Source organism: Rosa chinensis, chromosome 5, assembly GCF_002994745.2.
Source record: "Rosa chinensis cultivar Old Blush chromosome 5, RchiOBHm-V2, whole genome shotgun sequence".
NCBI classification, from domain to species: Eukaryota; Viridiplantae; Streptophyta; class Magnoliopsida; order Rosales; family Rosaceae; genus Rosa; species Rosa chinensis.
The window spans coordinates 29,444,302-29,471,927 of NC_037092.1; the positions used below are offsets into that span (position 1 = coordinate 29,444,302).

Genomic DNA, 27,626 nt, shown 5'->3' on the forward strand with positions numbered 1-27,626 from the left:
TTTGATGTAGATCCAAGAATGGAAAATAATTAATATATAAGCACTTGAACTGTCTTATTATTTTTCATCACTATTGAGCACGACTGAGCATGGAAATCAACTGACCAATTGAGCAGGTCGCTATCTATAGTTCTATAATATAAAGGGGACCAGTTGAGCAGGACTGCTATCTATAGTTTATAATATAAATGGAAGTGCTCAGACTTCTCCAAAATATAGATTGAGCAAAACACCCTTTAGTCTAGAAAATAGAATCTCATAATCAAAGCATATTAATAGTTATTCTAATAAAACTAAAAATGCACAAAAAGCATAAATACAATTTTTTTTTTTTGGATTAATTTCAGTTTACCCCCCTGAGGTTTGGGGGTGAAATCATTTCACCCCTCAACTTTCAATTTTGAATTTTTACCCCCTAAACTTTTCAATTTCAATAAGCCGTGTCCAATTTTTACTGTTCCGTCCAAATTGGATGTTAAGTTTGACTTTTGAGGGTTAAAATGGTCATTTCAACATAAAAAAAAAAAATTCTGTTTTTTTATTTTTATTTTTTTATTTTATTTTTTTTATAATTTTGTCTCCAACCTATATACCACAAGTTATAATAGGTTTATAAAAACAAAAAAAATACTCTAGGTAGTTGAAAGCCGCTTGCTGGTCTACGATATTTGTGACATATTTCCGATAAAGTGAAGAAATATTTATAAAAAATAATTTTACACTTTATCTGTAAATAAATATCTGTATATTCCCAATAAAGTGAAGAAATATCTGTGTAAAATCATTTTTGGTCTGCGATATTTGTGATATATATCCAATATTTATCTGTAAATAAATATTTGTAAAAAATGATTTTACACAGATATTTCTTCACTTTATTGGGGATATACAGATATTTACAGATAAAGTGTAAAATCATTTTTTACAGATATTTCTTCACTTTATTGGGGATATATCCTAAAATTCTTCAATTTATTGGACATATATCACAAATATCGTAGACCAAAAATGATTTTACACAGATATTTCTTCACTTTATTGGGAATATACAGATATTTATTTACAGATAAAGTGTAAAATTATTTTTTACAAATATTTCTTCACTTTATTTGGGATATATCCTAAATTCTTCACTTTATCGGAGATATGTCACAAATATCGTAGACCAGCGAGCGGCTTTCAACTACCTAGAGTATTTTTTTGTTTTTATAAACCTATTATAACTTGTGGTATATAGGTTGGAGACAAAATAAAAAAAAAAAAAAAAAGAAGAAACAGAAAAAAAAAAAAAAAAAAAAACTAAAAAGCAGAAAAAAAAAAAAAAACAGAAATTTTTTTTTATTTTTTATTTTTTTATGTTGAAATGACCATTTTAACCCTCAAAAGTCAAACTTAACGTCTAATTTAGATGGAACAGTAAAAATTGGACACGGCTGATTGAAATTGAAAAGTATAGGGGGTAAAAATTCAAAATTGAAAGTTGAGGGGGTGAAACTTCAGGGGGTAAACTGAAATTAATCATTTTTTTTTTAAAGACCTACACCAAATCGCGCGCACATGCATTTCATGAGTATGAAGGTAGTGTAAATGAAAATGACCCCTCCTATTCCTAAGTATGTGGTTTGAAGAATTACGATATTACCACAATTAAATTGAGTATGGATTGTTAAATTGGAGCTACTCAAATAAGGAATAATTTTTGAGAGAATGTGAGGTACAAATGCATCTGACGGCTAAGGGTAAATACAAGTTTTAAGTTATTATAATTTCAGTATTTAAATTTAATACATGTGGTTGAGATCCACTTGTCTCTCACATTCTCTTAAAACTGACCCTTAAGTGAGCAAACCTAAATGTTAAATACTCCGAATTCACTATTTTTCTATGTTTGTTTAGACGACCACATTTAGCTCTAGCTAGTGTAGTATTATAAACATAAAGAACATACCTAAAGAAGTTACATCGACTCGAACATATAAATCTTGACCAAAATCGGAGAAAGTCCTCATGTCCATCAAGTCCCCGTGCCATGTCACACACCCAATCCCACCTCCCCGGTCATCCGCACTCGTGTAAGCTGAGCAAGAACAATCCATCAAGCACTTTTGTTTGCACTCTTCCAAACTCATACTCATGTTCACATGTGCCGTAGACGAGTCCGGTAATTTTACACGCGCCACCTTCACGAACCCTTCTCCATTTTGACATGTGGATGCTCCCGCTTTCCTAATGCATCCAGTCTTACCAACACTCAAACTAGGTGATTTGGATTCGAAGCCAGGTAGGCACGTGCAAGCCAACTTATAGTCCTTCTCTGAGTCACAGTTAGTATTTGGACCACACTGTCCATAGTAATCACACCACTCAGTCGGGTGGGAGGAGAATTTGATCCATTGATCATTCCACACGAACACTTGTAATATTCCTGATTCATCTATCACCACCCTTGTGATCAATGAGTCCTTAGCAACAGCAAACACTAAGGTTATCTCGTCTTCATTGTTGACAAAACTTGTATTGTAGATGGTAGCCGTCATTACAGGTAGAGCGCTCAATCTGTCCCCGATCCAAGGGCCGGCCCGCCACGATGCTTCTCTACCTTTGTGCAGAAACAGCTGCGGAAACCCCATGGGGTCTATCCCATATGTATAACTCCCGGTTCCGGGGTCATCTTTTGACTTCCATGATGTTAGGTGGCACTCCAACCCAGACCGCCGGTTCAGCCCCATCTTCATAAAGTAAAGCATTGTATCTGAGGGGTAATCGAAGCCTTCCCACACAACTCTTTGGCTACCATTCTCAAGTAAAACAAGATTTCCTGTATCCAAAAGTTTGGCTGTAAAATTGTATGGTGAAGATAGAGTAACGTTTGCAGACCAAAGAGGGGTACTTGGGTCCTTTCCATGTATGACAAGGCCTCCATCACCATTGATCGATAGCACTCCATAGGAATCATTGACTGGGTTATCTCTGTTCGCAACCCAGACAATGGTTTGCTCTGGAACTTTGTTATACCAAACTCCAACATAGCGGTGCTGAGGATTTCCAGGGCTGAAAAACCCTAGTGCAAAGATTTGCGTGCTAGAGACTAAAACGTCACCGTCTCTGATTGGATGGTCTGGCTTAAGGGCGTCAAGGGAAAGCTGGCAAATGCTAGAGGGGAGAAGAAGGAAGAGAAGTAATATCTTGATAAACGCTTCGATAATGGAACTCATGGTTAGTTTTTCTCAGTGAAACTTTTTTCTTTGGCTATTTCTATTTGCGCATCACTTATTTCCAGTGGACTGAATTTATGTAGCCTATCCAATTGACTAGTGATTGGAGAGCCCTTAACCACAAGTTTGAGTACAATAATTCTGACATATCGCCCCCCAGATTAGAATTCTAGGGACAAGACTAGGTAGACATTTATTAAGTGTTGGGTCTGCAGGAAGAAAAATGCGCACAAACCTTATTTGAAAAATTACAAGTGTTTATTTGACAAGTCTACTAGGTCAACATCTTGTAGTATGTGTCAAATCTAGTAATGTATTTTTGTATATTCAAGCACGTTCTTACATGTTTACAATTCTTCTCTTATAGAGCTGCTACCATAACTATCCTAACCTTCCATAACTATCGTACTAATATTACAGGTGGAAGTTTACTGATACATCATCAAGGTACATACAAATAAGTCAAGGCATTAATGTAGTATTGACAACTTTGTCAATTGTGGAGATATGCTGATACAGATCGAGCTGATCTCTTTGTCAAGGTTAGTGTGCTGAGCAGCCCACGTAACACTCCCCGGCCCCTCAAGTTGGGGAATAAATGCCTCGTATACACAACTTGTGTAGTGAGCTGTGGAACACTTTTCCAAAAACAGTTTTGGTCAGAATATCTACAAGTTGATCTTCAATAGTTACATGCGGCATGTTAATGATTTATGACTCCAACATCTTGTTGGATCATTATTCATATATATATATATATATATATATATTTGTGCCATCAAACATAGAAATTACTTGTTCTAAAAGTTTAATTTAGTGTTGACTAATCTAATTCCATGTTTTGTAGAAAATCTTGACAAGAGGAGAAAAAAGTAATATTCCGGCAAATTTTCCATGCAGCACCACTTTTGGTAGCACAAGTACTTCGTGAAGTAATCCCAAAAAAATAGGAGTTTTAATGGAGAAATAAAGAGATGGACCATGAAGTATTGATTAAAATGACTAAGTTTGATCACTCCTTTGGCCAAAAATTACAAGGGAAGTCCATAGAAATCATTATGCAAAAATAGTTGCTGCAAAGCGGGAAACTGCAGTTTCAAAATCAGCTTTTCGGGAACAGTATTACAGAGATTTTCTTGCAACCTTCCAAGTGGACTCTTTCATAAAGGGCTTGCATTCCTTGAATACATGATGTTGTTGTACAACATGAGCCGAAGATCTGGTTAGAAACATCATCAAGGTAGCAGGAATTAATGCTCAAAATAGGCTTCTTGGGAAGGTAGAAACTGTCAGCTTTTCACGAAGCTTTTTGGGAGATTTTTCTGGAAACTTACTTGGAGTTTTTCTTGAAGGTTGTTGATCATTATAGAAGACATGATGTCATAGAGTATGTAGGACTCGAGAAGTTTCAGAAACATGGCAATAGCAAGTAAAACCTAGTCCAAGAAAGAAGTTTCAGAAGCAGAAAATGAATTCTAGTCAAATAAGGGTAAATTGGCCTAGAATCCTTTTTGGACGGTTTTTCTGTACATCTTTGGAAGGTTTATGATGATAAGATTATCAAGTAAAGTTCTAGAAGAATCCTACAACATTATGGCAAGATTAATCCATCATATTATCTTTTGGATAATAGGCATCCCTTGCACACTTTCTCTTCCATGCTTGTCACCTAGCCTTGACTTTGGTGACCCAAAACTACTCTAACACTCTTCATTTTCATGCTTCCCAATCTCATGCACAATAAAGAGAGCTAGCTGCTCCACTTTTCTCCCTTAGCTATATTTTTCTACTCTACTCTCCTTAATAGCTCATCATTTCCTACTTTAACATTCACCATCACTCCCATACTCTTTTTCCTTATTTTTAGGATCTATTAACACTCTCATGCTCTACCTCTATGGTTCTTACAAGGCTATGGCTGTTTTCTTTGATTTCTAATCACTATTTCACACATCTCTGTGCATCTATTTAAGCATCTCATCTTCCTACAAGTTTCCCAACACTCCATTACCCATAACACCCATTACATCTTCTTTCTCTCTATCTCCACCACAAAACCTCCATCTCCACCTCCTAAAACCTAAATCCATAATACTCATAATCCATACTACCTCCATCACCACAACCATTTCTTATCCTCTATCTCCATTAACACCACCACCACTACATCAATTCTCCACTCTCTTTTCTATCATCACTTTCTCCATCTACTCCACCTATTCACACAATGCATAATTCAAGCTTCACTCTCTTTTATCATTAACAATAAATTCTCTATAAACAACATTGTTCTACTTGGTAAAAAATTGGAGCAATGATCGTTATAACTAATATGTGTTTATCAAATCCAAGCAAGCTTAAGCTCAAGCTTGTCAAGCCAAGCGAAGCTCAATCAAGGACTTATCTGGAAATCTGGAATGAACCAAAACTATTTTAGACCAACAGATGCTGTCAATTTAGCCGTGACATTGACCAGGTCCAACGCGCATAAGACAGGGAAGATGAAACTGTAAGGCAAAACTTTTTGGTGAGGGTGGAATCAGGAATGGCGTCGAGTGTGGTGAAATTCCTAATCAACTCATCGTCTGCCTCGTTAGAAGTCACACCGCCAAATGGGTGCAGGTTTCTTTTCTCAGCTTTACCCAATTGTTTTTTTCTTTTTTCTTTTAAGTATTGCAATGATTTACAATCATCTATATTTCGCTTTCCGAATTCAATTCTGCCAAAAAGGGCATAGCTTGTGGGTGTTGTCATCTTAGCTTTACAATAATGAGTGTTCTGCATAAGAGAATAGGTTCCCCCTTCTTCTTCTTCTTCTTCTTTCACGCTTTTGCACCTTTTTGTTTGCTTCTGATTTTGTCTTATTTTCTGATACCTTGTTTGGTTGCCGATGAGGAAAATTGAAACGGGGAGTTTTTGTGTTTAGAGTGCTTGTAGTATGAGGCTGGCAGGGATGGAGGACACGGCGGAGCTGCTGGAGAAGAAGCTAGCGTCGGAAATTTTGAAGATGAGCTTAGAGGAGGCACTCACTCTCGCTCGTGCTTTCAGCCATTACCTCAATTTGATGGGCATTGCTAAAGCTCATCACAGGTCACTCAACAACTTGATCTCTCTGTTTTATTTTTTTTTTAATATTAAATTTTTTGTTTTTTGAAAAAAAAGAAAAAGAAAAAGAAAAAGAAAAAAGGTTAAATTTCATATATGTGCCTGTGTGTATTTATACTTGTTTGGAAATGAAATAGGAAGCACCAGAGCTTGAGGAAATGGCAGTGTCTATCAAGGATTGACTTCTAACTTTGGTTCTACAGTTAAAATTGTGACATTATTAGCTTCTGAAAAGATAACATGAAAAAACAAAAATTGGTTGAAATTCTTTCAGCTGTGAATTTTATAAGCATTTTGGTGAATATAGATAAAGTTGATTTGTGCAGGGTTCGCAGACAAAAGAATGTGGCATCCCTATCAAAATCTTGTGATGATATTTTTAATCAGCTTCTGCAGCGTGGTGTTTCCCCAGACCAGCTTTACGATACCATTTGCAAGCAGGTTGGTTCTTTTCCTTCTATCTTTTGTCTTGATTTGTATGCCTAGACAGAAAATAGTGGGGAAAAGTTTAGGTTTCTGTAAAAGATAAAACTGAACCAATTAAATGATCTTGTTTTAATGAGCTCAAGTTGTTACTTCATTGATGTTGCCTCGTTTTATCAGCACATTGTTGAACATAAGATGTGTGTGTGTGTATTTCTACTGTTGTTGAGTCATTTAGATGTCTTGTTCTCAACCTTAAATTCTTCTTGCTGCAGGAGGTCGAAATTGTTCTTACTGCACATCCTAGTGTGCTTTCATGCTTTAACGTACATTCATTTTTACCAAGCTCTAAACATTGTATCATGACATAGCAAACACACATACTCAAAGTGGTAAAGTCTAAGCATATGCATTCAACTCTTGAACTAGCATGTAGGCATATTAAAGAAAATTGCATCACATAATATTATAACATCAATTCATACAAGATTGGCTAGAGCTTTCAACCCTAGCCCCAACAAAGTACTACTCACTCATAATTACATATACTAACTTCATAATAAAATTAAACACTAAAATATAATCCAGAGTAAAAGGGATAGAGTTGGCTTAGTGGTGTGTTGGATGGTCCCCATGCTCACATCTTGGTGGTGACGGTGGTGGTGGTGATTCCCTCTCCTTCTTGCTCTTGAAGATTTGATGATAAAAGATAGTGAAGTTTATATTATGTATTGTGTGAATAGGTGGAGTAGATGGAGAAAATGATGATAGAAAAGAGAGTAGAGAAATAATGCAGTAGTGGTGTTAATGGAGGTAGAGGATAAGAAATGGTGGTGGTGATGGAGAAGATAGATTAGTATGGATAGTATAGGTTTGGATTTTGGGAGGTAAAGATGTAGATTTTGTGGCGGAGATAGAGAGAAAGAAGATGCAATGGGGTGGTATGGGTGATGGCTCTTCCTTGTGAGAAGAGATGCTCAAATAGATGAAGATAGAAGTGTGAAAATGATGATGAGAAGCTAAGATAGCAGCTCAAGCATTGTAAGAAGCATGGAGGTGGAGTATGAGAGTGGTAATAGATCCTAAAAATAAAGGGAAATGGTATGGAAGAGATTGAGTAAAAAAAGGGAAGTAATGATGAGCTATTAAAAAGAGTAGAGTAGAAATATATGGCTAAGAGAGAATAAAGGAGTAGCTAGCTCTCTTTATTGTGCATGGAAGCATAAAAATGAAGAGTGTTAGAGTAGTTTTGGGTCACCAAAGTAAAGGTGACAAGCATGGGAGTGAAAGTGTGCAAGGGATGCCTATTATCCAAAATATAATATGATGGATTAATCTTGCATAATCTTGTAAGATTCTTCTAGGACTTTCCTTGATAATCTCAGCATTATAAACCTTCCAAAAATGCACAGAAAAACTGTCCAAAAAGGATTATCGTACAAGTTACCCTTATTTGACTAGGATTAGTTTTCTGCTTCTGAAGCTTCTTTCTTGGACTAGGTTTGACTTGCTATTACCATGTTTCTGGATGGTTCTCAACTTATCCATGATCTATGACATCATATCTTTAAGAATGATCAATAACCTTCTAGAAAAATTCCAAGTAAGTGGCCGTAAAAGATCTCCCAAAAAGCTTCGTGAAAAGCTGATAGTTTCTGCCTTATCGGGAGGCCTATTTTGCACTTGATTTACTGCTGCCTTGTTAATCATTCTGACCAGTTATTTGGCTCATGTTTAAGTACAACATCATATCTTTAAGAAATACTAGCACTTTATGTAAAGGTACAGTTGGCAGAATGCAAGAAACGCTCTCCAAAAATGTTCCTGAAAAGCTGATCCTGAAACTGCAGTTTTCTGCTTTGCAACAACTATTTTGCATAACGATTTCTGTGGACTTCCCTTGTAATTTACGGCCAAAAAATTTATCAAACTTAGTCCTTGGCATCAGTACTTCATGATCCATGGCTTAATTTTTGTATTTAAGCTCCTATTTTTCTGGGATTGCTTCACGAAGAACTTGTACAGCCAAAAGTGTTGGTGCATGGAAAATTCGCCGGAATTTCACTTTTTCTCCTCTTGTCAAGATTTTATACAAAATATGGAATTAGATTAGTCAACACTAAATTGGACTTACTGTTATCAACTAGCACTCTAGCACAATATTAAGAGTCTTTCAAAACCTAGCCGCTCCTTTGCTCTGCTAGGGTTTACGAAGACTGTCTTCGAAAAACCTTGTTCCTTCAATCGTGACGGATCTAATCTCCAGCCTTGCAGCTGCATTTACTCTTAATGATAATGCTCATGTCGATCTTGGCTTAGCCGAGGAAGCGGCACTGCAGGACTCTCACCATTACATGGTGGGACAATTGCTTACTCAGAGGCCAAATCTGGCAGGATTCATTGGATCGATGCCCACCATATGGCGCATGAAGGGGGGGGGGGGTCTTTCCATCAAAGTGGTGGGGACTCGGTTTGTTTTCCAATTTGATTGGGAAGAAGATCGAAATCGTTATTTGCACGGAGGCCCATGGTTTTACTGTAACACTATGCTGCTCTTAGCCCCGTATGGTGGGATTGCTAATGTGGATTCAATCCTTCTTCATTCTCTGGAGTTGTGGATTACTGTTCGAGGGCTTCCTCCGACACTTCAGAACAAGCTGTCCCTTTCCATGATCGGATCTACTATTGGTAGGGTTTTGAGGCTTGACACGGTAGCCTTGAAGCGAAAGGATGTGGAACAGAGGATTAGGATGGTTATTGACACCAGGAGAAGGTTTAGGGTTTTCAAAAAATTTTCTTTCTCCTCCTCGGTTGAAGTGGATGTCACAATCCAATATGAGAAAGTCCGGGGGCTTTGTCGTGACTGTGGGTTGTTTGATCACCTAATGGAGGGTTGTGATCGTCTATTCATCAAGGAGGAGCAAGCCCGCAAATCTGCTACAGTTGTGGAGGCTATGGCGGGGCTGACTCTCTTCAATTCTGCTGGGACTTCTAGGGGTCGGACTGGTATGGTGCAAAGAGATACGGATGTTAGGGCTGGGTTCCTATTTCCGAAAGTGGCTGAACATGTGGCAGAGCATCGTGGTCAAGTAGTTTTCTTCTCAGAACACCTCAATTCTGGACTCAAGGCTGCCGGTCTGCTTCAAACTTTGGTGTAATCGGGACCAACGGTGGAACCGAAACGTAGTCTGGTTAGCTGTATGCTTAATGGATCACCTGGGGATTGGTTCTTATAAGCATGCAAACAAGGAGGCCTTCAGCTGCCAGCGTTTGAGACTATCAAGACACAGGAAGCTTCTGTTGTTATCAGTGGCCAAAAGCGTGGTGATAATCTTTCTCTTGTGCGGCCTGGCAAGAAGTTACTAGCCCTACCTTCTCCTACTATGGATGGAATTGGGAATCTATCCCTGGCTCTACCTCAGAAGGATGATCGCCAGATCATTTCGCTACAAAAGAAGAAGGTAGGTCGCCCCAAGGGGTCAAAGAATAAGATTAAAGGGTCTACGGAGAAGGATGCTCGAGTCAAAGTGAAAGGACGGAAGCGTTTTCTGAAGCTTCTTGAGGAGGAGGAAGGGACTGATTCCTCTCCGGGGAAGGAAAAAACTACTCAAGCTGATGAGGTGATGACTACAGTTGTGGGGAAAGCTTCAAGTGAAGAGGTGATTACTTCAATTGCTGTGATGGGGAAGCCTGAAGGTGAGCAGGTTTCGATGGAGGATATGGAGGTGAATACGACAATTAGAGAGGGCTAACTTCCAATTGGGGAGGTGAAAACCTCAACTATGGGAAGTGTGGCTTTATCTTCTGCTTGAGTGGAAGGAACCGGCAAACAACAAGTGATTTCGTAGGTAGTTTTATTTAAATTCGGAGTTTATTTGTTGTTTGTTTTGGTGCTTCATGGTTAAAAGGTGGGTGTGCTAGGGTTGTACTTAGAGTTATACCTGTTTTTGGGTGTGCTTGTTAGGTGTACTCTGTGTAATGACTTTTTCTGACGGCCGTATGGGCAGGCCATTATTGTACTACTTGTTGAAATGAGTAATGAGATTGACCTCTTCAACTCAAAAATAAAAAAATAAAAAACACTAAATTGGACTTTTAGAACGAGTAATTTTCATGTTTTAGGGCACACACACACACACACACACACATATATATAAATTATGATCCAACAATCATTGTTTCTTTGACCAAAAGAAAATTGAATCTGAATAGCTAATGCAAAACAATGGTAGTCATTTGACTTCTTTCGGTAACTCCAAAATAAATATGACCAGATGAGTACAGAGATGTCAGTAGAGCAAAGCTCGCTTAAGTACCACTTATCTCAAAACCTTCATAGACATCATACTTACTTTGGATGAGCCTAGTTGAAGAAAAATTAAACCATTGGCATTTACTACAAATAATATATGGCAAGTGCATATTACATCTCTTGGAAAAATAAAGACTTTATTCAAAATCGCCAATCTCTTGATCTTGGCTTGATTTGAAGTCTTCAACCCTTAGTTTGAGATCACCTTCTTGATCTTCTTGTTCTACCTTCTCTTGCTTCACAATATGCTTTGTAGGTAGTGGCAATACTCTTACGAGCTCTACAAATGTGTGCCCAATGACCGGATACTCCACATCGAGAACATGCATCTTTGTGCTTAGGCTCCCTTGAGTTAGGTGCTTTAAAAGCATTATTAGGATGGCTCTTAGTGTTGGTGGCGCCACCAACATGGCCATAGGCGTTGCCTCCCTCTCTATTTCCACGTTGACCTCTTCAGTTCTGTGTCCATCTATTTTGGTGGTTACCTTCCTCATTAGAGCGAGAATATGTACTAGAATGTCCAGAATTGTCCCTAAATTTAGGGTTTCGCTCTTGGCGCCCTCCCTTAGGGGCACAACTATAATTGGACTCTGGAATAGGCTCTGTTCCCACGGGTCTTGAATTATAGTTCTTCACAAGGATGTTGTCATGCTTTTCAGTGACATTCATAGCTCCAATGAGCTCATGAAACCTTGTGATCTGTCCGATAGTAACATCAATTTGATAATTCTTAGCAACCATTAAAGCATGGACGGGGGAGGTAGAGAAAGTCCTCTTAATCAACATCGCATCTGTGAAATTTTTTCCACATAATTTCATTAAGAATTTAATGCGAAGTGCAACCAAGTTGTAGCCAAGAACTGACTTGAAATCACAGAAGCAGAGATTATGCCATCCCACTTCTAGGTCAGGAAGCAGAGAATCACAGACATTGCCAAAGCGTTCTTGAGTGAGATTCACAGCCTTCTGGGGTCTTCTTCATTCATATACTTGTACTGGAGCGAATCATCCATATGACGAGTCATTAGGATGACGGCTTTTGCCTTATTTGCTACCAAGGCTACTTCATTTGCTTCCGAAGTTTGAGCTTACTCAACAGTTAGCACGTCCTGGCTAGGCTCAAGAATCGTATCCAGGATTTCTTGGGCCTTGAGATGCTAGTAAACATCACAATCTCACTTGCGATATCCAGAGCCAGTTGTCCCTAATGGAGCAAAGTCCAGTTTGTTCAGGTTATTCATCCTGAAAAGGAACAAGAAAAGGGTTAGTTTCGGACCAAAAATGCTACCACGAAAACAAAAGAAATTTCTGAACATAATCGCTCCCAAGAAATTATGAATTTCTTAGAGTAATTGCTCCCAAGAAATTCAATTCCAAGAGATCATGGATTAGATCGAAATAATGATGTAAATGGTTGATCATAAATTCTCTAGAAACTCTAAGTTTGGAGATCTCAACAAACTCTAAGTTTGGAGATAGCACGAACCCCCACAGTTTAGCTTAGTCTTCCCACAAAAGAAGAAATGGGAGATAGCTAGAAGAAGGAATGTTGGAAGTCTCCGAGAAAAGGAAGAGAAATTGAAAAAAACTCAAAAAGGAGGAATTTTTAGAAAAATTTACCTCAAAATAGGGATGCCTGAAAAGTCGCCGGAAAAAGCCATCGGAGATTGCTGGTGGCTGGCGGTGGCTGGTAGTGAGGTTAACTTGCTTGCAGGCGCTAGTGAGCATGCTTACATGCTGGTGTGTGCTCGAAGGGCTGGTAGAGTGTGCTGATGCGTGCATGAGGGGCTGTTGGCATGCATTGATGTGCTGCAGTGAGGGGGTATGCGTGGAGCTGATGTGCAGGAGCGCCAAGGGTGCTGGGCGTGCGTGGTTGAGGCTAGCAGGCGCGAGGGTGTTATGCTGCTGAGGCGAAGCAAGGCTAACAACACTGGGGTGAGGTGAGGCTAGCAAGGGCAGAGGCTCACGCAGGTACCGGTATAAAGATGAAGCGAGGCAAACCAGACCGGTTCGGAACTTCCGGTGGCCGGTTTAGGGCTTTGTCAGCCTATTCTAGATGTCTAGGATCAAGAGCTTCAAGGTATGCGGTGGAGACAGCTAGGATTTCAAGTTTACGAATTTAGGGTTTCAGGGTTAGGGCTTCGTGCTGATAACGTGTTTTCGGGAATCAGAAATTGGGATAGAATGAGTTGTGCTTTCATTGATAATAGGGGCCTCTTTATATAGAGAATTACAACCAGAGAATATGAGTCTTACATGTAAACTGAATCATACAATAAATAAGATATCTCCGAGAATATTTGTAAGACTAACCCTATTACAACTTGGAAAGTCAGTAGAGTTTGGGCCAGACACATAAATTAGATGTCCTTAAACATAATTAAGGTTACTCCAAGAATTTAACATTAGGGTATTGAGCAGATTCTGTTACTAAAAAGTAAAAGGAGATGCAAAAGTGTAGGAGATCAAATAAGAAGAATTTGAGATATGAATAGAAAAACTCATATATAGTATAAAAGGATTAAATACTTGTTATTCCCGGTACGTAATTTTCTCCGTAAAATAGTTCAGTTCCTCACCTTTCAAATTAAACAGTTTAGTCCTTATTCTCTCTAATTCTCACACTATATGTCCAAAGTGTCTACCATACTGTGAGCCCCGGAAAAATGTGTCCCGCCTAGTGGGGATTGTACGGTAAATTATTTAACGATCTCGATAAACGTTAAGGTGTTCGAGAAATTTTTCACAAAATTTCATGAAGTGAAATCCGTGATTTAAGAGTTGGATAATAAAGTATACGACACGACAAGTTCGTGGAAATTTTCGAGAGATTTTTCGGACACCCGAAGTGTTTATAATGAATTTCCGAAGTTTGGAAATTATGGAAATTCATTTAAATAACAAGAAATTTCAGCGGTGCAATCTTGGCCATCCATCCACCCACCGCTTGATCATGGCCGTTCATTGTTAATTGGACAAATCTATATATATAGGTGTTGGATCAGATGGAAGATCCAAATTGATCGAGAATTGATCAAGTAAGTAGTTCACAAAGTTTCACTTAAATTTCAATGATTTTCTCCCAATTTCCGTCAAATCTTTGAAAATTTATCGATATCGAAATTTTCATTTTCCGGACCATCGATATTTCCTCGATACTCAATATTTTGGTCATTTCTCTCAACCACACAGCATTGCACCCATTTGTCTTCTTACTTTTCTCTTTCACCACAAGACCATATAATCCATTCTGTTCCATTCTCTCTAGAATATATACCAGCTGACCCACCCATGTATTCATTCTCTCTTCTCATTCCTCTAGACCAAAAACACGACAGCCTCTCATCCTTTCTTCCCCTTACCACCAAGACCACCATCTCTCTCTCACCTCTCATCTATTCTTCACTATATATAGCTCAATCAAATTCCATCTTTTCGTCAAACATTCGGGTTTAGGTCCAAGAGAGAGTATAATTCCAATCTTTATGTCATGCTCACTTTTTAGTGTTGGTCTCTCCCTCTTTTCTTAATTTTCCTTACTTTAATTTCTTGTAATTGATGAATTTCATTGTGGGTATGTTGGTGGATTGTGAGTAGTTTCTTATTTGGGTCTAGGGCTTGTGCCCTAGGAATTTTTACCATGTAATGACATTAATTTTTGGTGCTTAGTAATGAAAGTGTGTTGTGGTTTTTTGTTCATGACTTTGTGTAATTTTCGATGAAATTATATTTCTTATAGAAATTAGCCAATTTTATGACTAGTTTCTTGTCTTTATCATGAAATTCATTTAATTAATGGCTTAATTTTATGAATGAGCATGTTGTCATGAGCAAATTGTTAATCTTTAAAATTGAACTTAATGCCATTATATGCATATTAGGAGCCCTAGTCCGGTCTTAATGTGTATGTTGATCAGAATGTGAATGCCCTAGCCCGGATTTACATTATTTTTGTACTATGAGAATGTGAATGCTCTAGTCCGGATTTGCATTATCACTCTATGGCTCTAGTCTAGCTTAGAGTTAGGGATTGTGCCATTTCCCTTTTGCTATGTGCCAAAATTGTTTTGTTACGGTAAATGATTGCTAGAGTAGATGCCTTAGTGCCCAATTCCTTCCATTGTCTTCCAAACCTTTAAATTTCAAGCACTTTACTTTTTGCAATTTTTGATTTCCTAGTTTTTAATTTACAAAACCAAAAGTCGATTCCCCCAAATATTTGCTCACATTTTTCATTGTAAGTACCATAAGGCCTTGAGCTTACCAATTTATTTTGGTGTGTTCTTGGCTACTTTTTAAGCCTAGTGAGAGCTAAGCCTTGTATGCGTGAGACTTGGTGTCTCACTTAGCTATTTTCCAATTTTACTTTAGTTTAACAAATAACTTTTGTGACCCATAAATCATTGGATTTGAGTTAGCTCAAGATCCCCTAGGTATGATATTTCCAGGTTTAAATATTTCCCAATTCTTTGATGACCGTGTCCTTGTTGCGCGTAAGATGCATTTAAGCACAAAATCACATCATATCTGTGGTGACCCGAGAGAGAGGTCCCACAGCACCGCGACCCTGAGCCAATGAGAAACTGACATGTCACTAATGACATCCCAATAACTCATCAACCCGAAATCACAAGGCCTATTGGGTTTAGATTGTTGGTTTACAAAACACTTTCCTGGACAAACATTCTAGCAACCGAACAACATATTTTCAAAAGCGGAATTTAAAGTGGGCTAAAGGATTTGGGCTTACAATAGGAGCCCAATTTGGAAAATAACAAATCACTAAGTAAATACAAGTATGAGAGACGCGCCCCTGGGTTACGGGCCTCTCACCACACGCTCGAAACCTACACACTGTTGTAGTGGTGAGTTTTCTTCCTTGCATGCCCAGTAAGGGCGGACCCAACCGTGCTAGGTTTGAAAAATAATATACTTGAAAATATTTACTACATAATATTATGCACGTTTATCAAAAATACATTAAAAAGAGATAACCACAAACATTTGTTCTCTTTATAAAACATATGCAGCATGCTTCACACAACTTGGAGCTTCGAGATACTTACCTACCGACTAATCTAAATCAATCGGTGACCGACCTGGTTCGTCATCCTTCGAGAACCAGCGAACTACTCTGTAGTGCTTATGACTACAAGTAGCAAAAGTGTCCATTTCCTGGCCCTGAGTGTCTTATGACTGGTTCACTATCGGTACTCACCTTTCCTCGACAAACATAGGAGCACAGCCCCCTCAGGAGGTTCATGGTTATCGACACCGTGGGATCCCTAGGAATCAACACGTCTAGGTCCCATTCACTTTCAGGTCATAAGTACAAACATATATTGGGTACCGTATCTCAACATGCAAATCTAGCCTCGGTTTTCGCAATAAGCAATTATCAGTTATGGAAACACGGATATCACAAGGCATCGACTAAAGAACAACCAAAAATGTACTTGCAGGCAATATACTATTATACTAGAGCATTCCATGCATATTGAAAAGCCTCTAATAAGGAAGGGACAGCTCACCCTACCTGGAATTGGAGTGCTCGTCCACATTCGGGTTCGTTCCCGACTTTCGATTATTTGTCCAAATCCAAGTGCACATGCTCGAGTCCTTTATAATAAAAATCAAAACAATGAGTAACTTAACGTCATTATAACTCAACTAACCGAGCAACCAAAACATTTACTTAATTTCCTTAAAGTCCATCGGACTATCCTTTAATTGAACAATGATCTAAAACTTTTACTTGTAGGAATTGCTTTTAGTAAATCAAGTCCATTACCCATTCCCAAACAATCCAAATGATTGATGTAGTATTTGAATCATTCTGGATATGGCAATATACTTGGCACTTTCACCTTCATTTGTTTAGCATTTTTACTTTAAGAAAACAAATCATGCTTACCATTCCCGATGGATTATGATTTTTTGGGATATGGTAGCTTTGAAGTACTTCATTTGTAATTTACTTCATTTATCCAAATCGAATTTCACTTAATCGCATAAAGGTCACCAAATTAACCATTCTTTGTCTACCTTGCATTTACGACAAATCCACAATTATAACAATGTCAACTCCTTAATTAAACACAAACAGATCACAAGCATCTTCAGTAATCACATAGTCACCACAAATGCCATACCAAACGTTTAAACCACCATATCACCGTTTTTACTCTTTTCCACTCCTGAGGCAACAAACAATTTTCTGCGATTTTTAACAACTTCACTTCCTAAAATAACTCCAACAAACCCATTTACAACAATCAGAAACCGAACACCATCAATTTCACAATTCAGAGTAATCGGGCCCTTACCACTCTTCTTTTCCAAACATGGATTCGATTCAAGCCAGCTGCTTTCCCACCACCATCAACCCATTCAGACCTCTAGCAAAAAACAATACAATTAATATTCAACACTCAACCAATTTCGCATCCAGAATAGAGTTTGAGGTCCTTACCTTAATCTATTTTTATCGAAACTGACCCAGTAGCTCACTACTAATCTGAAGCTTCAAAATGCGGGAATCCACATACCTCACACAATCCAAATTAAACTATAGGGTTAGGACTTCGATTCGTAACAGCCAAAAGGCTTCATACAAACAGAGGTGACAAAATTACCTAATAGAGAAGGTCTGGAAGTTCGACGGTGGTGCAAGGCACCTCTATGTCGGCTCAGGTCGGAGGTAGAGGTCGGGGGTCTAGGGCTTTGATAGATTGTGATGCCCTGATTCCATCCTTGGAGGCGGTGTAGCTCAATTTCGATCGGAGGAGATAAATCGATCTTAGCAGAAGCTAAGACTTCGGCATAAGATGTGTACGGCGCTCTTTGGCATCGGCAGTCAACATGGATTCAAGGTTTAGACGTCTAGCGAGTTCTGAGTCGAGAAGTGATGGCAGTGTAGCGTGGTGATGGCCAAAAATCAAAGAAAGCCAACGAGCAGTGACGTGGTTGCTTCGAGGAACCTGTGCGGAGGCTGGAGGTGATGCATTTCGAGGTGAGACTCAGGCTTGGGTCAGATTTGGGTGCCGGATCGATTGATGGTGGTGGTGACAAGAGCGAGTGGTCGGAGATGGAGTTTCCGGCGCTGGCAGAGAGAGAAGGTGAGAAAGAGAGAGGTCAGGGAGGGAGAGAGAGAGAGAGTGATGCGGCCGGGTGAGAGGAAGAGGGAGTTTTGGGTTCTAGGGTTTTCTAACCCCTTTTATTTATATCTCGTGTGAAATGTCTGTTACGCCCTTGTGACAAATTACTCAATTCGGTTAGCTGATTACTTTCGAGTTTGGGCTAGTAACCTTCGATTATTTTTCGTCGACAATCCTTTTTTTATATCCTCGACTTCAAGCTAGCGTCAAAACTCAATCTCGTAAAAAATCAAAGTCCAAAACTTTGTTACAATTCAATTTATCATCTTCGAAACTTCAACAAACAGTCACCTTACTAAACTTCTGTAACCTTCTAGGCCCAAATTAAAGAATCTCAACCCAAACTTAAATCATAAGACCCAATAGGTAGTCACGACACCAAAACAATCTCCAAAATCGATTTCTTCACTTAAATTACTTTGCAAAAATCTTATTGGCAAAAAATTACCTTCTAAAAATTAAACAAAATTTTCAAGGGCTCACAATATCAGACTTGTTTCTCTCTATAGGGAAAGAATAAGTCCATATCTATCGTATCCTTTAGGTATCGAAAGATATTCTTTGCACCAGTCTAATGACGTCACGTTGGCGCAAAGCTATATACAGCTAATAAGTTCACAGTCAAGGAGATATCCAGTCTTGTGCATTGTGCTAAATACAACAATGCACTTATTGCACTTAGATAGGATACTTCAACCTCTAACACATCTTCGTCATCATCCTTAGGATGAAATGGATACTATTTAGGGTCAAGACTTCAAACGACCCTGGGAGTGCTAACAGGCTTGACTTTATCTTCATTAAAATGCCTAAGCATCTTTTGTGTGCAAGCCAATTAATCAAAATTCCATCAACACGGTGTGCAAGTTCTAAACCATAGAAAAACTAAGTTTTCCCAAGATCTTTCATCTCGAATTTGAGATTTCAGGTGCTCTGCGGTTTCCTTTAACTCATCTAAAGTTCTAATTAGGTTCATGTCAACGAAATATACCGCAACTTCTCTTATTAATGAAAACGCATGGGCATAATTCATTGTTGACATATCTCTTCCCAATCAAGTAATCGCTTAGACAGTTACATCTTTCCACATTGCTTTAATCTGACGTTGATGCTTACAAAACAAAAACAAGGTAAAATATCATCAAATCTTATTGAAGTACTGTGGCATTTATGAATAAACAGATTGAGTTGCCATTCAACAAATTATGAATTATCTTGGGGGTACAATGTATAGTGGTTCATCTCACGCTTTGTGGGAGACACTTGAACTTTTTACTAGGTGTTTGGGCCTTGAGGCCCAAGCGCATTAAAAGATGTAATGGGATGCCTATCTATGTGAGAGGGGGTCCCTTTATAAGTAAGCGAGCTCTCCTCCATTAACTTATTTTCCAATGTGGGATGTAAGAGAGTCTAGAAATGCCTATTATGAAGCATCTAGGATATTGGTCTTGGTCACCCTCGACCACCACGGGGTAGCTTGGATATTGGTCTACGAGATCCATGTTGTGGTCAGGTCGCACCTTGGCTCGTGCACTAAAAGGGTGTTACTTATTCTTGGTGACATAGTTATACTATAGGTATCAAAACTCACAAACAAATATATTAGGGTGCAACAGGGTAGAAACTAACAATCAATATTCATTTGGATAGAGATCACATTGATCTCTATATGCTTCAAGATAACATCCTAATTACATTCTTTATAACTCAGAAGCCCAATTGGAAGATAATAGAATCTTCCATACATTGCTCAATTAGATTATCGTTGCACTAGACATACAATAAACCTTTAGCGAGCTTCTACAATTGTACATGTGACATCATTTACTGAACTACCTCCTTTGTTGCTGGATGAGTCTCCACTAGGACTCATTGTCTTCAGTAAAAATGCGGGTTGTCTCGGTCAAGGAAGAGCTGCATCATTACTTAACATTGAAATAACTACCGACATGGTTGGTCGGTCAGTCGCAAATTCTTGCAGACACAGGAGTGCGATTTGAATGCATCTTATTATTTCACTAATAAGGTAATATTCACCTATAGATGACTCAATGATTTCCACGGCTCTGCCTTCTTTCCACAACTCCCAAACCTGGGTATGCTTGCCACAAGCTATTTGTACTGCTTTAGTGTTTGTTAAGAGTTTGATAACACATAGACCAAAAAGTTATTCTGAGATTTTCTAATTTTAGGGGAAACTAACTATGTTCCAACCACACGTTTTGTATTTGCTTCAGTTTGCTCCCGTCTATATATTCTAGCCATACCAAAATCTGCAATCTTTGGGTTTAAAGAATTATCCAATAGAACATTGCTGGCCTTTAGATCTCTATGGATAATTCTTAGTCTTGAATCTTCATGAAGATATAACATGAAGATATAATAAGCCTCTAGCAATCCCCAAGATAATCTCGAAGCGTCTTGTCCAACTTAAAATTGCTCTCCTTGTTTCATCTAGATAGAGTAAGAAATATAGAGTAACTAATTACTGTTGCTTGCTTGAAGAAACTTACAAATAATAATTGTAGATATATATAACAAAGAAAGACTTACTAAAGATGAAAGAGTCCAAACTTTTGTTTGGCAAGTATTCATAGATTAGAATCTTCTCTTCATCTTCAAATCAACAACCTAAAATCTTAACAAGGTTTCTGTGTTGGAGTTTTGCAATCAGAAGAACTTCGTTCTTAAACTCTTCAACTCCTTGGCCAGAAAACTTGGATATTATTTTTACAGCTATTTCTTTTCCATCGTAAAGTATCCCCTGAAATTTGAATTTGAGAAATCAAAGAGAGTAGCTGATGCGACACGTGCACCAATTTTTTTATTTATTTCATACATTATAACAAGGGAGCTACCTTATAAACGGAGCCAAACCCTCCTTCTCCAAGCTTGTTTTCAATGGAGAAATTGTTTGTGGCGGTGGATACGGTGTTTAGATGAAATAATAGTAACTCCGAGTTTATTCTACTATCATCAAGAACTAATCCACCAATAGCTTCTTCGAAGTAGGTTGACCCAGCAGTAAGTTCAAATGAATCTTTATTTTGCCTACGCTTACCTATTATCAAACACAAAAAAGTAATTTTTTATAAGCTTGTTTCCATATTCATAGCTTGAGATAGTCAAGCTTAGTTAGCCACATGAGATGATATTTCATAATGCAAAACAGGGGAGTTTACATAAAAGTAAGGTGAAAAATGTTGATAAATTAACAGAAGGCAAGATCAAGTTTATTTACCTTTCATCTTCATCCTCACCAACCAACAAAAGGTAAGTAAGAGAATAAAAACTGTAACAGATCCAAGTGAAATTGCCAGCCTTGCCCTCTTGCTAAGAGAACCACCTGACTTTGCATATTGAGCTACGAAGGTATGAAATAAGTAAACACCCAAAATCCAATGTACTGGAAAAAAAAAATAATCCAAAGACCTGAAAATTAGGAAATCATCAGATTTGGTGATTATTGAAATTTTATGGTTTAGAGGCAAAGTGGAACATTACAATAACGGTCGCAGTGGTTTTGATGGCAGCTTGGATGTCGGCGATAATGGCTATTGGAGGATAGAGTTGGCTAGGTTCCTTGTTGGGTCTAGTTTAGTTTTTGACTTTTTTGGTTGATGTTGTTGATGTTAGGCCTACAAGTTCTTCTCTTTATCTATCTATCTATCTATCTGAGTCATGTTCTGGTGCTCAATTAATTAGTAGTCAGTTGTGTACAACTACCCAACTGACATTTGATGTAGAGCCAAGAATGGAAAATAATGAATAAGCACTTGAGCTGCCTTATTATTTTTCATCACTATTCAGTACAACTGAGCACGGAAATCAACTGACCAATTGAGCAGGCCGCTATCTATAGTTCTATAATATAAAGGGGACCAGTTGAGCAGGACTACTATCTATAGTTTATAATATAAAAGGAAGTGCTCAGACTTCTCCAAAATATAGATTGAGCGAAACACCCTTTAGTCTAGAAAATAGAATCTCATGATCAAAGCATATTAATAGTTATTCTAATAAAACTAAAAATGCACAAAAAGCATAAATACAATTTTTTTTTTTTAAAGACCTACACCAAATCGCACATGTATTTCATGAGTATGAAGGTAGTGTAAATGAAAATGGCCCCTCCTATTCCTAAGTATGTGGTTTGAGAATTATGGTATTACCATCATTAAATTGAGTATGTATTGTTAAATTAGAGCTACTCAAATCAGGAATAATTTTTTAGAGAATGTGAGGTAGAAATGAATCTGACGGCTAAGGGTAAATAAAGATTTAAGTTATTGCAATTTCAGTATTTAAATTTAATACATGTGGTTGAGATCCACTTGTCTCTCACATTCCCTTAAAACTGACCCTTAAGTGAGCAAACCTAAATGTTAAATAATCCGAATTCACTATTTTTCTATGTTTGTTTAGACGACCACATTTAGCTCTAGCTAGTGTAGTATTATAAACATAAAGAACATACCTAAAGAAGTTGCATCGACTCGAACATATAAATCTTGACCAACATCGGAGAAAGTCCTCGTGTCCATCAAGTCCCCATGCCATGTCACACACCCGATCCCACCTCCCCGGTCATCCGCACTCGTGTAAGCTGTGCAAGAACAATCCATCAAGCACTTTTGTTTGCACTCTTCCAAACTCATACTCATGTTCACATGTGCCATACACGAGTCTGGTATTTTTACACGCGCCACCTTCACGAACCCTTCTCCATTTTGACATATGGACGTTCCCGCTTTCCTAATGCACCCACTCTCACCAACACTCAAACTAGATGATTTGGATTCGAACCCAGGTAGGCATGTGCAAGCTAACTTATAGTCCTTCTCTGACTCACAGTTAGTATTTGGACCGCACTGTCCATAGTAATCACACCACTCAGTCGGGTGGGAGTCGAATTTGATCCATTGATCGTTCCACACGAACACTTGAAATATTCCTGATTCATCTATCACCACCCTTGTGATCAATGAGTCCTTAGCAACAGCAAACACTAAGGATATCTCGTCTTCATTGTTGACAAAACTTGCATTGTAGACGGTAACGGTCATTACAGGTAGACCGCTCAATCTGTCCCCGATCCAAGGGCCGGCCCGCCACGATACTTCTCTACCTTTGAGCAGAAGCAACTGCGGAAACCCCATGGGGTCTATCCCATATGTACAACTCCCGGTTCCCGGGTCATCTTTTGACTTCCAAGATGTTAGGTGCCACTCCAACCCGGACCGCCGATTCAGCCCCATCTTCATAGAGGAAAGCATTGTATCTGAGGGGTAATCAAAGCCTTCCCACACAACTCTTTGGCTACCATTCTTAAGTAAAACAAGATTTCCTGTATCCAAAAGCTTGGCTGTGAAATTGTTTGGTGAAGAGAAAGTAACGTTTGCGGACCAAAGAGGGGTACTTGGGTCCTTTCCATGTATGACAAGGCCTCCATCACCATTGATCGATAGCACTCCATAGGAATCATTGACTGGGTTGTCTCTGTTCGCAACCCAGACAATGGTTTGCTCTGGAACTTTGTTTTACCAAACTCCAACATAGCGGTGCTGAGGATTTCCAAGGCTGAAGAACCCTAGTGCAAAGATTTGAGTGCTAGAGACTAAAACGTTACCCTCTCTGATGTGACTGTTTGGCGTAAGGGCGTCAAGGGAAAGCTGGCAAATGCTAGAGGGGAGAAGAAGGAAGAGAAGCAATATCTTGATAAATGCTTCGATACTGGAACTCATGGTTAGTTTTTCTCAATGAAACATTTTGCTTTGTCTATTTCTATTTGCGCATCACTTATTTCCATTGGATTGAATTTATGTAGTCTATCCAATTGACTAGTGATTAGAGAGCCCTTAACCACAAGTTTGAGTTCAATAATTCTGACATATCGCCCCCCAGATTAGAATTCTAGGGACGAGACTAGGTAGACATTTATTAAGTGTTGGGTCTGCAAGAAGAAAAATGCGCACAAACCTTATTTGAAAAATTACAAGTGTTTGTTTGACAAGTCTACTAGGTCAACATCTTGTTGTATGTGTCAAATCTGGTAATGTATTTTTGTATATTCAAGCACATTCTTACGTGTTTACAATTAGGAATTATGCTCTTATAGAGCTGCTACCATAACTATCCTACCCTACCATAACTAATATTACAGTTGGAAGTTCACTGATACATCATCAGGGTACAGACAAAAAAGTCAAGGCATTAATGTAGTATATATGGACAACTTTGTCAATTGTGGAGATATGCGGATGTAGAGCAGATCTGTTTGTCAAGGTTAGTGTGCTGAGCAGCTCACGCAACCATAAGTTGAGGAATAAATGCCTCGCATACACAACCTGTCTTGTGAGCTGTGGAACACTTTTCCAAAAACAGTTTTGGTCAGAATATCTGCAAGTTGATCTTAAACTACGAACGTGTGTTCAACAACTGTTTATACGTAGCAAATTCAAAGAGAAATGTAGATTTGAAAATAGAATTTGTAAAGTACTTGCTCTAAAAATATGGAATTATAGTTCTGCCGAACCCAAATCCATTTTTCATGGATGGCTAAATTTTGGAATTTACTCCTAAAATGGATAATAGGTCAACTTTAAGGTGTTATTTTCAAGAATCAAACTAAGGTCTTTCAAATTGAAGATGTCTCTGTTTGACTTGATCCACCCAAGGGGGCAAGAAATAGGGAGGAAAAGAAACTATAGAAATGAGAGAATTACTAATGTGGGTTTTAAAAATGCAACACTACTACAAAAAGGTCATCAGACGATGGTGGATTTGTGTTGTGTGATGACCAAGCTCACCGTGGTCTAAGTGAGTGTTGTGTGATTGAAAAATCAGACAACGGTGATTTCACCGTTGTGTGATAATAGTTTGCTCAACAGAAATACCTATTTCCGTTGTGTGAGTTCTGCGCAGCATGTGCCTGGCATGGCATGCACGGCGATGCCTCGGCACATTCAGACAACAGAAGATGAAATTTTGCCGTTGTCTGAGATTCATAACACACAACAGGTATGACTTATTCTTTGTTGTCTGAGATTCATAACACACAACGGATATAACTCATTCTTTGTTGTCTGAGATTCATAACACACAACGGATATAACTCATTATTTGTTGTCTGAGACTACTAACAGACAACGGATATAATTTAATATTTGTTGTCTGAGGTAAGTAACACACAACTGAAGTAAAATTATCTCCCTTGTCTGTTGATTACTCAGACAACAGTGATCATTTTATTTCTGTTGTGTGTTATGAATCTCACACAACAGAATTTTGTTTTCTTTTGTTGTTGGTTGTTAGTTCACACAACAACTATATTTGGTTATCCGTTGTGCATGTGAATACTGTAATCAATTGGGTACCAACTAGTGACTGTTGTAGGAGAAGCCTCAATTTTGAACTCTTTTACATTCATACAACACATTGTTTTGTATTGTGTTGTATGACTAAACCTTGAACAACAAGAAGAATATCAATATAAATGTTTGTCCAGAATAATGCTCAATATATTACCATATAAACAATACTCTAATCCATATATATCATTCAAGAACCATTATTCAAACATCAATACATTCAAGTAACAAGATAATGCACCAAACAAGAGCATTCTTAGCTAGCTACACATGAATAAAAAACATTCCTATTCTCGATGGTTCTTAACCTTCAGCTGCCATTCGCTTCTACAAAACCTCGAATGTCTCACTCACAATTGGCCTGCAAGATGCAAACTTGTTTAGTGATTTGAAAAAATTTGACAATGTCTGCATTAGGCACAAATGATTTAACAGTTGCAGAAGAAAAGTATATATACAAAGATGCATATACTAATATTACCTTCTTTTTAAGAGAGAGAGCACTTTGCATTCGCACTTTTGGCAAAGTTTGGTCTTGATTGGCCAAGAAGCTATTGATTGGAAAGACCTCCTGTAGAGATTAAAACACATGATATACACCAAAAGCTCTATGATCAAAATGTTGTATCAAAGAACAAGAGCATGTAACCCAAGTTCAAGTGCCTTCTCCCCACTCACTATCAAGAGAAAAGCAGAACCCATTATGCACTGTTAAAAATTAGAGACCAATATGAGGAAGAAAATCTTTGGGAAGAAGAATGTACAATCTGTCCCTTCATGCATGCTATATATGGTGATGCATATATACGTCATTGATGCAGCATTTGAAAGAAATGAAGGATCCTATAATTGACCCTCCCATAAAGTCTAAGTATATCCAAAGCTAAATAAAGCACCATCTCACGCAATTGCAAATTTACAAGTTGCAACATTTTGCAATCCATGAAATCTTAAATAAAGTGGCATGGTTCTGCAATAACTAATTACCACAGAGTAAGCAAATGCAAAATTTAGGCAATTTTCAAGAACAAAAAATAAAAAGCCTGCATATCAGAATAACAACAAATTAAGGGCGATCTGATTATAACCATATGAAATAGAATATCCAAAACCTATAGGAAAAATGAAGCACTGTGATACTAAACTGTACCAACTCTCCATGTCTGGAAGTATATAATAGGTTTCAAAGGAAGTTTTCCATTTGTTCCATCACCTTCTAGCATTGAATGCCTATCTTAGCTTTAAATTTTGCAGCTTCTTGTTTGTACTGTTTAGACCTGGAGATAGTGCCAGAAATGAGCAATCAATTAAGATATGAGAGTATCAATCCGTCTTGATCTACAAGGGAACTCATCACCTGTCAACATACAAGGGAAAACGTACAATTGAAAAATTTACAAATGGACACATAGATATAGAATTGTCGAATACTAAATGAAAAAATTTATCTAATAGTTGATGTACCTGCTATGGTGCAGAGTATTGAACAAAAGCTTCAGAAATTTCCTCAGCATTACTCTGAGCAATGGCTCGATGACCAGCTGCTACACCAATGGAACCATGAGGTACTCTGTGCTCCTGGTCAAGACCAATTGGATTTGTTGATGCTACATCGTGAGCATGTCCTGTTTGTGATGAGTCAACAACATACCCTAGGACTGATTGTTGCTCTGGAGTTTGATCATAAAACTCAATACTTAGTGATGGATCAGGGGATGGAGCAAACCTGATCAGATGAAATTTATATCCTCAGTCACTGGACAGTATGACAATGAATGATCCAAAATCCATCAACAAAAGGTAATTAAATGTCAACAGAACCCAGAGCAAACAACCTACAATTTAACACATTGCATCCCATAAAGAATCGAGAGATTAAAGCTATACTTTCAAAGGAAGAGAAAAGGGCGGAAAATGAGCTCATGTAAATAATACTTTCAAACTATTTTACACATTTTTGCATACAACTCAGGAAAAAACTGGACATAAACTCACAATGCCGAGATTTTAAACTAAGGGAAAACGAAGAAAGTAGTGATTTTTC

The 27,626-nt window shown here is 38.1% G+C and overlaps 3 protein-coding genes across 4 annotated transcripts; 1 reads left to right on the forward strand and 2 right to left on the reverse strand.

Moving 5' to 3' along the window:
• Nucleotides 1-1,916: 1,916 nt before the first annotated feature.
• LOC112203594 (G-type lectin S-receptor-like serine/threonine-protein kinase RKS1) lies at nucleotides 1,917-3,215 on the reverse strand. The gene has a single exon (XM_024344536.1). The coding sequence runs from the start codon at nucleotides 3,213-3,215 to the stop codon at nucleotides 1,917-1,919; it is 1,299 nt and encodes a 432-aa protein (XP_024200304.1).
• Nucleotides 3,216-5,283: 2,068 nt separating this feature from the next.
• Nucleotides 5,284-7,129, forward strand: LOC121049382 (phosphoenolpyruvate carboxylase 4-like). The gene is made up of 4 exons (XM_040506359.1): nucleotides 5,284-5,837; nucleotides 6,142-6,305; nucleotides 6,647-6,761; nucleotides 7,019-7,129. The coding sequence occupies exons 2-4, from the start codon at nucleotides 6,154-6,156 to the stop codon at nucleotides 7,112-7,114; spliced, it is 363 nt and encodes a 120-aa protein (XP_040362293.1). The 5' UTR covers nucleotides 5,284-5,837; nucleotides 6,142-6,153; the 3' UTR covers nucleotides 7,115-7,129.
• A 12,775-nt stretch (nucleotides 7,130-19,904) lies between these two features.
• LOC112203595 (G-type lectin S-receptor-like serine/threonine-protein kinase At1g11410) lies at nucleotides 19,905-23,983 on the reverse strand. Of its 2 annotated transcripts, XR_005799775.1 has the most exons (5): nucleotides 22,690-23,983; nucleotides 21,454-21,576; nucleotides 21,071-21,273; nucleotides 20,766-20,976; nucleotides 19,905-20,666 (listed from the first exon to the last, which is right to left on the reverse strand). XR_005799775.1 is itself a non-coding variant. In XM_024344537.2 (4 exons), exons 1-4 carry the CDS (start codon nucleotides 23,486-23,488, stop codon nucleotides 20,836-20,838), a joined length of 1,266 nt encoding a protein of 421 aa, XP_024200305.2. In that variant the 5' UTR covers nucleotides 23,489-23,983; the 3' UTR covers nucleotides 20,673-20,835. The 2 variants fall into 2 exon arrangements, 1 of the variants encoding a protein (XP_024200305.2); XM_024344537.2 differs by lacking the exon at nucleotides 19,905-20,666 and having other exon boundaries at nucleotides 20,673-20,976.
• Between the last annotated feature and the right edge of the window lie 3,643 nt (nucleotides 23,984-27,626).

Coding starts and splice junctions, on each gene's coding strand:
- LOC121049382 (XM_040506359.1), top strand. CDS start 6,154: ATGAGGCTGGCAGGGATGGAGGACACGGCGGAGCTGCTGGAGAAGAAG. Junction 6,306..6,646: donor ATTGCTAAAGCTCATCACAG/GTCACTCAACAA, acceptor TGATTTGTGCAG/GGTTCGCAGACAAAAGAATG. Junction 6,762..7,018: donor ACGATACCATTTGCAAGCAG/GTTGGTTCTTTT, acceptor TTCTTGCTGCAG/GAGGTCGAAATTGTTCTTAC.
- LOC112203595 (XM_024344537.2), bottom strand. CDS start 23,488: ATGCTTTCCTCTATGAAGATGGGGCTGAATCGGCGGTCCGGGTTGGAG. Junction 21,577..22,689: donor AGTCGATGCAACTTCTTTAG/GTATGTTCTTTA, acceptor ATACCTTCGTAG/CTCAATATGCAAAGTCAGGT. Junction 20,977..21,070: donor GGTTTGGCTCCGTTTATAAG/GTAGCTCCCTTG, acceptor TTCAAATTTCAG/GGGATACTTTACGATGGAAA.
- LOC112203594 (XM_024344536.1), bottom strand. CDS start 3,215: ATGAGTTCCATTATCGAAGCGTTTATCAAGATATTACTTCTCTTCCTT.